This window comes from Tetrao urogallus, assembly GCF_951394365.1.
Source record: "Tetrao urogallus genome assembly, chromosome: 1".
NCBI classification, from domain to species: Eukaryota; Metazoa; Chordata; class Aves; order Galliformes; family Phasianidae; genus Tetrao; species Tetrao urogallus.
This window is the reverse complement of record NC_136813.1, coordinates 26,153,771-26,168,149: the sequence shown is the minus strand read 5'-3', so window position 1 is coordinate 26,168,149 and position 14,379 is coordinate 26,153,771. Positions and strand designations below refer to the sequence as shown.

Below are 14,379 nucleotides of genomic sequence, written 5' to 3'. Positions count from 1 at the left end.
CAAGTGATCTAAAAGGGAATGTTCCACAAGAAAGAAGTTAGGAGAGCGCTTAGCAAAGATGAAAGATAGGGCCAATAAAGTGATGCTGCATGCCCAGGATGGCTGCACTGTTCATCCTACCATAGTCACAATCTTGCTTTCACCTCAGTAGCTTTTAATGAAGAACAGAATATTCAGTGACACAAACCTGCTCAGCATTCAGTATCAGGCTAACACTGAAAAATGGAAATTCCCTAAAAGCAAGGCAAAATGAACCATTGCAGTATAAACTGAACTGAATCGCACACAAACATTAAAATAGAGCTTTTATTGATGGAATAACAAAAGTGCTTTTCTTAAATATTTTTCAAAATACATTTATACAACTTACAATAATATATCCAAAATAACTGTATATACAAAACATTACCTTGTTTTATGTATGTGCTTTTTTTTTTTCTGAAAATTACAAATCAACTTTTTGGCAAAGTTCAACCTTAAGAGGTGATAGTTTTGAAGGTTAGAATAAGAAAATAGAACCTGAGGGAAAGTGACACTTGAGTCCATGGACAGACAAGGAGTTCTCCATTTAGTTAAATAAAAATGTTTTAGTGATATTTTTCACATTACAAAAATAACAGAAAAGAAGAAAAAATGATGATGGATGCTTTTCTCATCTTCTTACAGAGCAGCTTCTCATTCTTTCATATACAGATAAGAGTGCATGTCAAAAATGAATGCAAGTAAGAACAGCAGTGCCCTGCTGTGGTTCTGGTGTGCAGTTCCTTAGCTGCTGTTGATATGGTTGACCTGATTGGATCTGCGATGGATTTCTTCCAGAAAACTCTCCAGCTGTTCTATCAGCATTCGTTTTTTAAACCTGTATTTGGAACAAGGCATTAATGAATGCACATAATACATCAAGTATCATTAGCAGAGCTTTTACTGAACTATCCTTTTAGGTACACTGCATGATGGCATTGCATGTACTGCTACTTACCAGAACTTCAGGAAACTACTAACTTGCTTCTCCATTTTGTGAGAGAACACAAACCAGGCTTACTACAGATCTGTCCTATTGTGTGGTTAAACATCACTCAGCCTTCATAACACCAGAAAAATATTGTTTTCTATTTCCAGAAGTTCTAAGGTAAAGAAAACATATGAAAGAACTACAGTCCTAAAGGCAGCAGCAGCTTTCAGGGATTATTTGCATGCCTTCATGGCACAATCACAGAGGAGACTTTGGTTCTGATGGCAAAATAGCCATCACACAGCACAGAGCATGTTTCAAGATGATGAGAAAATACAAATAAAAAGTTTGAGAGAAACTGAAGAAAATAAAGATGTAAACCATACTGGGAGTCTCTGTACTTTCATTCCCTACAGAGTACAGAAATTTGAGCATGAGAACATTGTCTCCTTTGCTCAAACCGCTGTCTTGCAGCATGCTGTTCCTTGTTGCTTCCAGCTAACCCTACCCTTGTGACATTTCTGCATTCAAGAAGCAACTTCTGACCAATGCTTTGGCAGCTCAAAGCAGCAATGAAAGGATCACACACTTTCTCAACTCAGCACTATTCTGAACTGTACTCTGAGTTCAGTACTATGACCTTATTAAATTCTGGCAAAAGAATGTGGTTCCCAAGCAGGCCTCCCAATCCATGCCTGTTCCTCACAAACGTGCATCTGCCCTAATTCCCAAAGTGCAGACTTCCCCACAATCCCAGTTGGACTATGGGGAAACAGAACTCCCATTCCCAATCACTATCTCTTGGAACATCCATGCTATAGGTATTTTCCCATCCTTTTCATCATGGTTCCCAGTAACTCATAACAGACCCACCCTCCGAGTACTGCTTCACTTCCACTCATCATTGCTTTCCTAACTGATTCTTATTTGTTGCAAAGTATCAACCTGGGAAACATGGAACTAACTCCTCATTTGCCCGAATAAAAGCCAAATAATTTAAGCTAATAGCAAAGTACTTTGTTATATAGCATATCCTAATAAAAATTCAGCACGCTTTATATTCAGTGTCAGTACTCTGAGAAGTACCAATGTTGAAGTCCATTTGAAGCAGCTGTACAAGCTAACAGGAGATACTTCCTAGAAATTAAGCCTGGTGAAAGGTAGGAAATACAGACTACTAATTTACCACATCAGTGTGAATCCTTGTGCCAACAGAGCAGCACACTATGGCCAGCCCTACAATACATGTCCCAGGCTCTTCTTCCAAATGTTAAACACTATATAGCATGCAGTTTTCTCAGGACAACAGAAATATTTCACCATAGCAACTGATACTGTAATTAACATAATTAAGCATCAACTCTTCCTAACTTACCTGTCAACTCTGCCAAAAAACGCAGAGCTTCCTGATTTTTCTAGGTAAAAACTTCTCAGGTAACTGCAGCTACTGAGCACTAATGTTCATTATTATTTTAACGTTGTATTAATTCTTTCCAGCACTTATACTACAAATGGATATTGTTTAGCATTTTTTTTAGGTAGACACATTAGATTTTGTTATGTATTTAATAGCTTAATATTCTCTGTTTAGAAAACAAAAGAATACTGAGAAGTTGTCAATTTGGAGAATTTTGATCCACATTTTGTCAGTTTTTGCTCTAGACTAAAGGGTGCTGGATAATCTCATCTAGATTCCCTTTTCCCACAAAGTCTGGGAACCTTTCGAAGTCACTTCCAACTTAGGCTATTATATGATTCCACAGTTCTATTTAGCAGAGAGTATTTAGTGCTGAGACCATAAATAGATTGTTATGCCAGCTCCAGAAAATATTGAGGACCTCTCACTTTCCCTGTTTAATTCCTCCTATTCCTTCGCTATATCACTTTTTCTGTGCTAGGTTCTAAAGCCATCTATTAGGAATTTGCATTCCTTGTGTTCAACAAGGACTCCTTACAATTGCTACTCATACCCACCCCAGGCTGAACCAGAAGTTTACCACCAGCTATAAAAGTCATCAGAATCGAAATTTGAAATTGAGACGTGGAATCTCCTCAATATTTCACAGTCAACCAGGAGAAAATCTATTATGTCCCTCACCTTGGTTTTTGCCTTTTAAGAATGATAGCTTTATTTGTTCCCAATTTCTGCAGCATCTTTTGCAAGATGCATCCCTGACTTTCACTAAGTAGTAGAAGAACTACATGGCAAACCATTCCCAAAGGAAGAAGAAAACCCTAGATTATTTTAGACATCTCCTCTCATAACATTCTTTTGGATTAAGTTCCCATTCAGTTCTGGAACTGTTTTTAAACACAGGCTTTCTTGCTGCACTGCTCAAGAACTTTCTTAAGTCTCTGTTAACAGAGCTCCTTGGAGCAGGGAAAGAGACCAAGCACTCCAAACTTGAACTGCATTCTGTGTCATCACACGAATCAGCCATCAGTTAGCAAAACGTAACCATCTTAACTGCAAAGAATTTGGACATGTTTCCTACAGGGAGCAGGGAATTTTGGTTAAGAGTGATAGCTTGCCTGGATAAGGGCAGAAGCACCCAGAGACAGAACTGCACAGAGATTGTAGGTAGTGTTATCCAGGTGGATAACATGACTGTATTATAATCACCTAACCTAGGAGAAAAAAAAAAAGGAGGAAAGGATTAAGCTGCTCTTACATACAAACTAATAATATTTACAACAGTCCAAAAGAAATCAAATTGGCAAGTTTTTCTACCAGTAGATAGAAAAAATTGTTGGCTATGGTGACAGACAGGATTTAGTTCTGATGCATCTGACAGCAAGACAACTGCTCCCAAGTTTGTAGGCAAAGAGTCAATGTGAAATACTGGAATAGGCAAGCTGTGCAACAGAAACAAGAATTACAGTGGCTCCAAAGAGTCAAATTTCAGAGGCACAAATATTCCAACCTCACTAAGTGCTGCCAAAGACTACAGGAGAAACAGTATTGTATTGGTGACAGTGAGGAAGCATGTGTAATCTACAGACTATGGAACAGCTTTGACAGGTGATAAAACATGAGAGAGATCAAGCAAAAGCATGATAAAGAATTACTGCTAAAGGAAAAACATTATCTAAATCAATATGACCCACTGTGCTGGCAGTAGAAGGCTAGAGAAGCTCTATAAATGTCCAATATTCAGTGTACATTGAACTCCCAAGCACAGTTTTACACAACTATCACTGATTTTTATTTAATCAAGATGTGAGCAATAATACCACAGGAAAAAAAAAAAAAGAATTCTATGGAAACACAGGAGGATGAAAAACTATTCACTCAAGCAAGCCTCAAAGTTATTAAACAGCCTAAATAATGTTTAAATCATTAATTCCTTTTAAATCCAACACTCTTGATTCCAATCATAATTTCCTGTTTTTCCTTTCTCTGAATGGTCACATAGGGTAGGCAAGTACAGTCTAAGGACACCTTAAGGACAACTGTCTATCTGGTTTAACAACACGCGTTTTAAAACCCCAAACTCTTTCCCTATGACAAATTACCACCTGAGGTTGTAGAAATAGAACTGCTCTATTTCTACAGAAAATCTGAAGAGCGGAGACATCTTCATAGAGCACATCTGGATCTCAGAACCGGACAAGATTTTGAGTCGATGCAGAATAATGAATTTGAACTGTTTATGAAAGCTTTATTCATAGTAAAGCACAGTGTCTTCAAGTTTTCAAATTAGCAATACACTCTCATTTGAACCCCAGAAGTTAAATGATTTTCTAAGTACCTTTTCTTCCTACACCACTGTTCACTTAATCTTGTGATGATTTAGCAGTTACAGCTACTAACATTAAGACTCAGTATGAAGCAAAAAGCATCAGGAAGCTTATGTACTTCCAGTGTTTTTTTTCTATGAAATTATTTACCCACAGTACAAAGCATTGTGTGGGAAGTTTAAGACAAAGGACTGCGTGGATGTCAAGCTGTTATGAGTAGCAGTAGATGGTGCAGTTTTATAAGATTAATACAATTCAGTGACCTACCTCGAAGCTTCTTTAATAACATTTTGCAAAAATATCAGTCTGGTTTGTAAGCTTCCCTGTACATGCTTCAGTAAAAGGAAGATTCTTTCATATTCTTAAAGAAATAAGAGCAAAAACAGTTAAACAGATGTCTGTTATAACATTTTGCTTCATGTGAACAAGGGCAAGAGAATTAATTCAGCTTCTGCGAGATTTTAAGTTAGATCATCTAAAAACCAGGCTCATAACAATACATAAAACACACAGTTTTATCAACATTAACTTTAAAAGCCATAATAAGATGGTGGTGTTTAAGGTATTACTGGGATACCTATAATTGTAGTATCAGTAATGAAGATCATTACTTTCATGAATACTGACAGATTCAGTGATATTTTAATCATTCATCCAGCAAGTTTTTATAAGATGCTTTAAAACAAATCTATCTAGCTTTCAATTTTGTTTCACTCTCACAGTTTAACATTTTTCTGAAAAGGTAAAACAACGTTAGTTCTTTGCCTAGCTCTCGTGCCAGTCATTTAATGAAGGAATGTGGAATACTTACTTCTTCCTGGCTTTCGGATCTCTTTCATAATTTGTGCTCTCAGCTCCATATTAATCTCTCTGGAACTTCTGCAGGGCACTGTTTTTTTCCCTTTGCTGGTTGAAGATAGTGGCAAACTATCTTCAGTATTTTGTTCTTTACTACTGGATTCATCATGATTCTCCAAAAATCCATCAACATTCAAGTTATTCCCTATATGCTCATGGTCTGCACCCTCTATATGAGCTGCTGATCGATCCAATGAATTGAATGGAGAAGACATTGAAAATTCAGAATCCACAGCATCTGGGAAATCATCTGATGAAAGTGAGTCTGTAACATGATTCTCTACCACATCATCCATTGCAATCTCATTATTAGCTTCTGATGCTAAAAACAAGTGAAAAAAATACAATAAAAAACAGATTACATTTACAAATTCTACCTTCTTTATGATCTGATAGAGGTCACTGAAACTATAACAAACATCAATACCTCTAAAACTATGCTTCTGCTTATCTATTATACTTGCCAGGCACAAGAAAACATTTGTTGGTTGTTCTTTCAGGGTTGTAATAATGAGCACATTAGTTTATTTCCTGTCAATTAATGGCTTAATAAAATCACAGCTGTATTCTTCACATGAAAGGGAAAATTGATAAATGTATTATCAACAAAGCAAAGAATGAACCTGTAAAATGTACTTTTGCGACATACTTCTCTTTCCTTATTAAAGTGAACTGACAAACTTATTGAACAACTGTTTCTCACTGAACAGCGAGAGCAAGACTTCTACAGAGTACCTCAGCTCAATGCTAAGAAAAATAAATTCACTGCACTACAGTGAAATTCAAAATAACCTCACGTCGTGATAACTTCTGCAGCTTGTAAACCTGCAGGAAAAAGAACACCCTTTTGTTTACATTGTCTCCTTATTTAATACAGGAAATACATTGTTTATACTGGAAAGTTCACATAAGAGAGACTTCAGTCTGAAGGGCTATGTGATAAGCCCCCACTGCACACTTAAATACTTCATTTCCAAAATTTGCCCTATTTGGAAAATCAGCCAAGGAGTTTTCTATATAAACAAGCTTCTTACATTAAATTAAATAAAAACCAAACTCTCTACATACAAAAATTCACTTACTTTTGTGAACAGGAATAGGTTTGACAAGGTCAAGCTGTGCTTGTGTGATTGGTGATGGTGGTCCTTTTCCTCCAATGTGGTTATTCACAACTGGAGGAGTTTGTGGTCGACCTCTGAGCAGGGGAGACATACACCGACGCCTTTTTGGAATCCCTTGCATACTTGGTTCTCCAGGTCTTTTATGCTTATTTTGAGGTCCTGATACAAACTCATCTGCTTCATCTATCATCATTCCCTGTATTAAATGGGTAGAATGCTTAGAACTTCAATCCAGAAATACATAATATAAAATGTTGTGAATACTGATGCGGTGATGCTTATAAGGCAATAATGAACAATATGCCACTACTTATCAGCTTCTCAAATGGCAAACGAAACATGATTAGGTATTATCTATACTACAGTGACAAATACTTCATTTATACAGCACTTTGAAGGCATAACACTGGTTTCTAATAAAGACTGCTCTTCATGTGATAACACTGATGAAAAACACCTGAGGAACATCCTTGTACAAGATGCCTTCCCAAATTGGGAAATACTTGGAAATACTTCTCCTATACTTCACTCTTTGAGTAGTCTAACCAGCAGCAGACACAACAGTAAGTTTTTTAAAAAGCTGTATGGAAAAGTCACCTTTTTGTCCAATTTGAATGGATTGCCAAATGTATGGAGCCTTCGGGGTTGATCAGGATCAAGCTCTCGGAGTGGAGAAGGGATTTGTTTTAGATATTCCTGGTAGTTTCCCATTTGTGCTATAGGTACACTGTGAACTTGATCTGTTGTAAAAGGATGATTTATTAATATATTATACTAGTGTCATGGGAATTCAGCCTATATCCACATTAACATCTCAGATTTTCAGTCTTTTATCAAATGCATTAACAGAGTAGATATGCAAAACTCACCATTATTCTCACCTAATTGGTATTTACAACATCATGCTTTGAGTGCAGAAAGCTTGCTTAAATGAATCTGTCGTGTATTCCATCATGACATGGAAAAAGCAATAGCTGTCATGCATGGATTTTAGTTTTCCAGAGTGTCCCATAGCTTTTCAACAGGTAGATGGGTGGGAAAAAAAACAAGACTTGCAATAAATTTTATCTAAAACATTACTACAAACAAAACCTACAGTACTGCAAAGTAGTAATGCCATGCTGCACATAGCTTTGATAGACATCTATCCAATTTTGGGTACATCACATGTAATTATTGAGACTGGCACGTTCTTGAAGCAACAGTGATTTTTTTGCCACTGGAATCAAAGTCTCGAAATCTACAGGACCTGAAAACTTACAAATTTGAAGTTTCTAAGCCTTTCATCAAGCAGAACACAAGCCACCAAAAACAGCAGAGAAAATAATTGTAAAGTTTTGATGTGTTTGAATCCCTTCACCAAAGAGCAACTTGATTTCAAATGATGTTCTGTCACTACTTAAGGCAGATGAACAACAGTGACCAAGTGATAATGTAACTTTCACTTGCATTACCCATTTTCTCCACTTTTTTTTAATCATCTTCTATCCGTTAGATGCTCTAACATAGTGCCAGAAGACATAAATGAAAGTGAAAATGAAACAATTATACAACTCCTGTTGACCTAAAGGGTGAAAGAATCACACTGACAGCACCTAGTGAGTAAGCTCATCTTTCCACTGTTCACAAAATACTTCTTACATAGAAAAAGATCTTAATGTTCAAAAATCCCCTCAAGTTTTCTTACATACATCATGAAACTTGGTGAAAAAAAATAAGTGAACAAAGAATCCATAAGTAAAAGGCCAAGTCTCCTAAGACTAAAGGACAGAGCAGTGAATCTGCATCCTCTGTCCCCAGCTGTTTTTCTTCCAATTAGCTAAGGAAAAAAGTCAAGTTTAATGGCAAATGGCTGCTAAGCTTTTATGAATAAATATTTGTTGAGTTTTCAAAATTTAATAAAAGCAATATCACAAAGGCAAAAAAAAAAAAAAGCAAACACAACTAACCTTCATCTTGTCCTTTGAGGAACTTCCGAGTACTCTTCAGTAAGTTAGATCTCATTCGTGTTAATTGATCCAAAAGATTTCTTCTAGGTATATCATAAGCATTTCTAAAAGTTTGAGGTTTCAAATCCTACGGTTTCAGCAATTAAAGTTTCAATTAACACAATGTATGGAACAATATCTAGCATTTCAATGGTAGTATATTGAAAATAACAACATTACACACAGTGGTGCTTACCTTATTCAGCAAAGCTATTTGGAACCCAGCATACTCCTTCATATTGAAGTCTAGAGGTCTATGAGGAATTTCCCCAGTAATCCCCTGTAGCAGATGTTGAAAATCGTTCCTATGTGCCATAGACAGGTTGTGTGATCTGCTTCTGACCTTAATTCCAGTCTCTTGCGCTACCTTTTTGCCTACAGAGCCAATGACTCTATCGGACTCTATTTTGGCCTTAATTTAAAATAAATAAATAAATAAAATTGACAATATGCTCTCAAAAGAATTAGTCACTTATTCATTTTAAATTCCTACCTAGAAGATTCAACAATGTGCTAACACACTATGACGACCATAACCAGGATGAGTGCTTAAGGAGTGCTTAGTACAAAACCACTTAATTTTTACTACAATTTCAAATATAGTGAACAGTTTGTGCCTAGGTCTTCTGCATATTTCTCCCTCTGCTGCCCATTACTAAGCACCAATATGCATGCAATGCTTTTATTTTCATAAGTCATAATTTGACTGGCAATTCTCTGCAAGTCTATCTGTACTCAAACTGTTTTCTGCTGCAAGAGCTAAATGCTAGCTTTCAAGACTGATTCTCTCACAACTATAGTTGTGATCAGTCATACAATGGTATCAGCTTTCTAAAAGCTCAATACAGTCATAACATTAAATTAAAAAATAGGAAATACATGAAAATACCCAATCCTATTTGACCAGACAGACCTCACCCCCAGCAATGTTAGATTTGTACCAAAATTAAACATGTTCATAAATGCCAACTTTGGGGCAGAATACAGTTGAACAAAGAGCTAGAATTTGCCAAGACAATTTGCCAGTGTTTGTTTTGCAGCTTTATATAAATTTGCAGACTACTCAAAATCTGAATTTGTACTTAAGAATACTGTGCCTCTACTGATAGAATCTTTCAGAAGTGAGAAAAGCTTTGTGTACAATTTGCAGTGTATGTCACAGCATCTTAAGAGTCCACAAAGGCTAGATTGAGAGATTAGTTCATTTAGTAGAACACTGAGCAATGTGACCATGATTTGATAGAATATGCTCTAGAATTCAAGTTTGCTCCCCTGTCAAATAATAGCTTATATCCACTTTTTTTTTTTTGTTTTAATAAAAGCTGATCTGTAAGAACTTGTTAGCTATGTGAGAAGTACTTGTGCTACTATTAAAGTTTCAAGCCTTTTGCATTCTTCCATTATGTTGAACAAGAAAGCTTAACATGCACAGCTCAACAAAAAAGCAAAGGTAGCACGGCAGAAATGCCTTAGCTGGGGCAGGGGACTAGGCAGAGATACATGCACTATTCTGAATAGCATCAACAACTTCATAATTTTACAAAAGGTCACTTGCAACTTTTGTATGTATACTTATTTGAGATTATGTCAGTTCAGTTTTCATTTACTGAACACTTTCCATTTCAAAAGCCACATTCTGATTCAGATGCATCTAAGTACAAATCCCTATTTTCTGAAAAGATGCTGGAGTAAGATAACATGTTTTCTTTTGGACAAAAATATGCTACTAACTGTACACGTAAAAATGTTCCTTAAATACAGGAGATCTTAACATGTACCTCCATATCTATCTATACAGCCCACTCTAAATTTATCTTAAATGTTTTCTTTCAAATCACAGAACCAAAATACTTCTTTATTAATTGCTTATGGGAAGGCATTAACTTGATCTTCCTGCTCTTTTTCCTTGAAAACTCTTGAACTTGAGTATTTTAAGATATTATCCTGATATTACAAGTTTTTACTGCTCTTGTGCTTCAACATTACCTGCTGACTCAACTTTTTGAGATATGAAATGACACTGTAACTAAGTCCATATTCCACATTGTCAGCTATAAGGTTTGGTGCTCCCATCATTCTCACAGCTTTCTTCAAAGGCTGAAACATGGAATATATTGCAAAGTCATGTTTAACTTTACAAGTGTTATATACATACTTTAAGTAACTGCCCCAGATAGGACATGAAGTCCTTAAAAACAAAAGGCAGATTTTTCAGGGCAGATTTTTTTTGTTGTTGTTTATAAGTATCATTCCATTCACACTGAATCAGTCATGAACAGAAATCATTTATTAGTTACAGTTGTTGAATTTTATTGCTATACTCAAATTTCAAGTCTTCTCACAGGACTACAGTGAAAAGAGTATCACTGTACATAGAAGTCCAGTTATTCTCTTAAAAATATATATTCTACTTGAAATAGGTTAAAAAAAAAAAAAGCACCCATACTGGAAAGGTAACTATAGCTGTTTAATAAAATAGAAACTTGAAAACCAAGTCATCTTACCCCAAGATAATAAGGAGGCATTGTCTTCAAATAGCTTTCAAATGACTGCAGCCATTTTAATGTTGGCTTTGCCTTGTGTACTTTAAACAAGTCATCTGATGGTTATGAAAAACAGAGACACAATGAAAGAAGTCTGTTTGTTTTTTTTCCCTAGTTGGAGAAATGCTAAGAAAATACTAATCCCTTAATGCTTAACTATATTATTTTAACATATATACAACTAAACCAAATATACACAAAAGATCTATACATAAAAGATTAAAGTTGCAGCCAAAAGATGGAACCTGATCAACTTAATAAATGAGATGATAGATTGAGAATAATAGCTACCAATATAAAAGAAGTGAGACTACATTTCCAAAAGAATGATTACATAAATTATTCTTGCACTTTCAGCACAAGTCAGGGACATCACAACAATTGTTTACAAGTGAAATAAATATTATCATGGATGAAATTGCTTAGCATTCTAGCTTTCTCTAGGTATGACTAATACTGTCAGCAGCTGGATAAAACTGTTTAGATCAGATCAATTTTTCAGTTGCTTACTACTAAAGATTTTATAGTCTGGTACTTACCTAGCAGTGGAAGAAGAACTGGATAATTATAAGGCATCACAAATAAATTCACACAATTCAGGGCTGTACTAGCTTTCAAGTAACCAAAAGGATGACCGAGTTCACTGTATTTTGCACTATTGCTCACATACACCTGCAATAAAACACATTACAAGTTAAGCACATTTTGATGTATTTTGTAAATTTAAAGTTTTACATCCTAATTTGATTCTAGAGTAAATTACATGACAAATAGCTTTATAGAGACTTCATTTAAGTGTGTATTCTACTTGCCTGCCAGCAGGTCTGAGGGGATTTTCTTTCCAGGATAAACTGGGTCAGTGGTGAAGGCTCTAACTCATATTTGTCGAAAGGCAGTTTGTCAATGACCATCGGTTCACAGTCAGTGCAGGAGAATTTCACCACAGGATGAGAAGTACGAGGTGGCTAAACATAAGCATTCCACTGTTAATGAGTCTGCATACAATGACTAAAGCTTCTTTGTACTGTGACAGCCAAAATAGATTATTTAAAAAAAAACATTGAAGGAGCCTACTGAATACAGGATTCATACTTATAAGTCCTAAGCACATCATTTGACATTGGCACTGTCGTGAAACATCTTGGAAATTAATTTTCTAAATATTAATCATTTTACCTACTAAGTTTACAACAGTAAAATTTCATACATATACACAAAAACTGTACAAATGGAAATAAATCCCTGCGTGGACTTCAACACTACTTTGGGGCATGCCCACTTTGACCCTGCAGAACTAAGCTTTGTACTTTCATATTTGTTGATTTTCTCTGTTTAACAGCACATCTCCATCTGGGCAAATTTCATATTTAACAATTTCAAACTGAATTACAGTGATTCATGTGAGAAGAGTTTACAGCAACTCACATTTTAACTGGAATTGAGGCAATTTAATTGTAATCTTTTTATTAATTACAGGGAAAAAGCCTTTCAATCTCAAGTTTCAGATATAAGTTGCTAACACTTATAATTTCTTTTGCTGAACAGAGGCAGCAAATTTTTATGTCCTGAAATTTGGAACCACATGCCTTACTTTGAAGGACTTTCAGGAGGGGAGCTAAAGCTTTTATACTTACCCTTAACCTCCTCCAAGGCTACTAGAATCTGAGGAAGATCTCACCTGGGAAGTCTCCTTCCATTTAGTCTCTTTACAAGAAGTCAACTAATAAATACGTAAGATGAGCTACGGAAATACAGAGTTTCTTGGACCTTCCTAACACCTCACCTTGAAAGTAATTTTTCCTACAAGCTTATAAACTTTAGTCTCTTCCATTTAGGATGAGCCAGCCAAATGTTATCTGTCCACAGAGCTGGTCTTGCCTTGAGTATCTCCACTCTGAGGAGGCTGTACTGTCCAAGTGCACACAAAACAGGAGGCCCACTCAATTGAAGGAACTGCAATTCTCTTGAAAGAAGATGCCTCCAGTAAATAGTTGTGGCGGAGTTTCTGACCAAGCCATGAAGCAGTTATACTAAGAATAAAAAGGCTGCAAAAGAAGTTGAATGCTAAGACTTGAGTAGTCCCATAAGTTTTGACTGGACAGCAAAACTATTTTTTACCTCAAAGCAGTGAGAGCAGCCATTTACATGTTGATGTACCAACAGAATCATTAGCAGACTTTCGCATACATTTAAGAATGCCTTGATTGTACCATCTACATTATATGAAACAGTTTCGAGGTAGCCTATTTCAGATAACTCCACAGTGTACCAGGGGCAAAGAAAAATGTGACTACAAATTCTTAAGTAAACAGGATGTTAAGTTCTAGCACTATATAGTCATAAAAGTCAGGAAATACAAGTCTTGAAACACTATAAGCAAATGTAGCTCCCTCACATTGCATAGGGAAGGTTCAGTTGGGAATTTCAATTGATGTCTACAGGAATTTAGCTGCATGTGCAGTAATCCAATGTTTTGTGCAGTTATGAGAGAGGTACACACACTACGAGAGCAAAGTATTTTTTCACATCTTCTTGCAATTTAGCTTCAAGTTTTCAGTGATTTGGAACGACAGTTCTTCACTTGGCAAGATCTATTTTAGCAATGTCAATCAAGATCCACAGTAGCAGACAAATCATAGAAATTTTTCACAGTGAAAAGAAGCAGATATACCGTTACTGGTAGTGATTACAAGAAGTACACAGGGCAGAGCAGTTTTTTCTGACAGCAGTTTTTTCAATATCCAGTGCAGTGGCTTTTTGCTTTTTAAACGACTACAAGATTTATGATATTGGTTTGCTTTTTTGTTCATGGAATGGGGACAGATCCCAGCAACACCACATCTACAAACTTGACTAAAATTTCATACTTGCATCATTCTACAACAACCTGTATTTCACAGTAAATTTTGCAAACATAATATAATTTTCATGGGCAGCTCAGTGAGCTAATCAAACTACTTTTGGATCAAAAATCAACAAAAATCATCATGAAAGACAGGGAAGAATTATACAATTCCACACAAGTTCCACTTTAATGATTTTCAAAGATAAGTAGAAATATTTTATACTAAAGATTAGTCTTCATACCATACAAAAGGCACTGGCATATATTATTTATGGAAACAAGAACAAGGAAAACTAATTCTGTAGATAGCACTTTAAAAAAAGGCAAGTTT

The 14,379-nt window shown here is 35.8% G+C and overlaps 1 protein-coding gene across 1 annotated transcript in view; it reads right to left on the bottom strand.

Annotated features, from left to right (window-relative positions):
- Positions 1 to 765: 765 nt before the first annotated feature.
- Positions 766 to 14,379, bottom strand: part of INTS6 (integrator complex subunit 6) — a gene marked incomplete at both ends in the record, with an annotated part of 41,463 nt that continues 27,849 nt past the window's right edge. The window contains 11 exons of the mRNA XM_079543558.1: positions 766 to 859; positions 4,961 to 5,054; positions 5,505 to 5,873; positions 6,634 to 6,868; positions 7,270 to 7,412; positions 8,622 to 8,748; positions 8,857 to 9,072; positions 10,647 to 10,757; positions 11,165 to 11,259; positions 11,743 to 11,875; positions 12,016 to 12,168. Coding sequence (XP_079399684.1) covers positions 766 to 859; positions 4,961 to 5,054; positions 5,505 to 5,873; positions 6,634 to 6,868; positions 7,270 to 7,412; positions 8,622 to 8,748; positions 8,857 to 9,072; positions 10,647 to 10,757; positions 11,165 to 11,259; positions 11,743 to 11,875; positions 12,016 to 12,168 — 1,770 coding nt within the window. The remainder of the gene's footprint in view (positions 860 to 4,960; positions 5,055 to 5,504; positions 5,874 to 6,633; positions 6,869 to 7,269; positions 7,413 to 8,621; positions 8,749 to 8,856; positions 9,073 to 10,646; positions 10,758 to 11,164; positions 11,260 to 11,742; positions 11,876 to 12,015; positions 12,169 to 14,379) is intronic.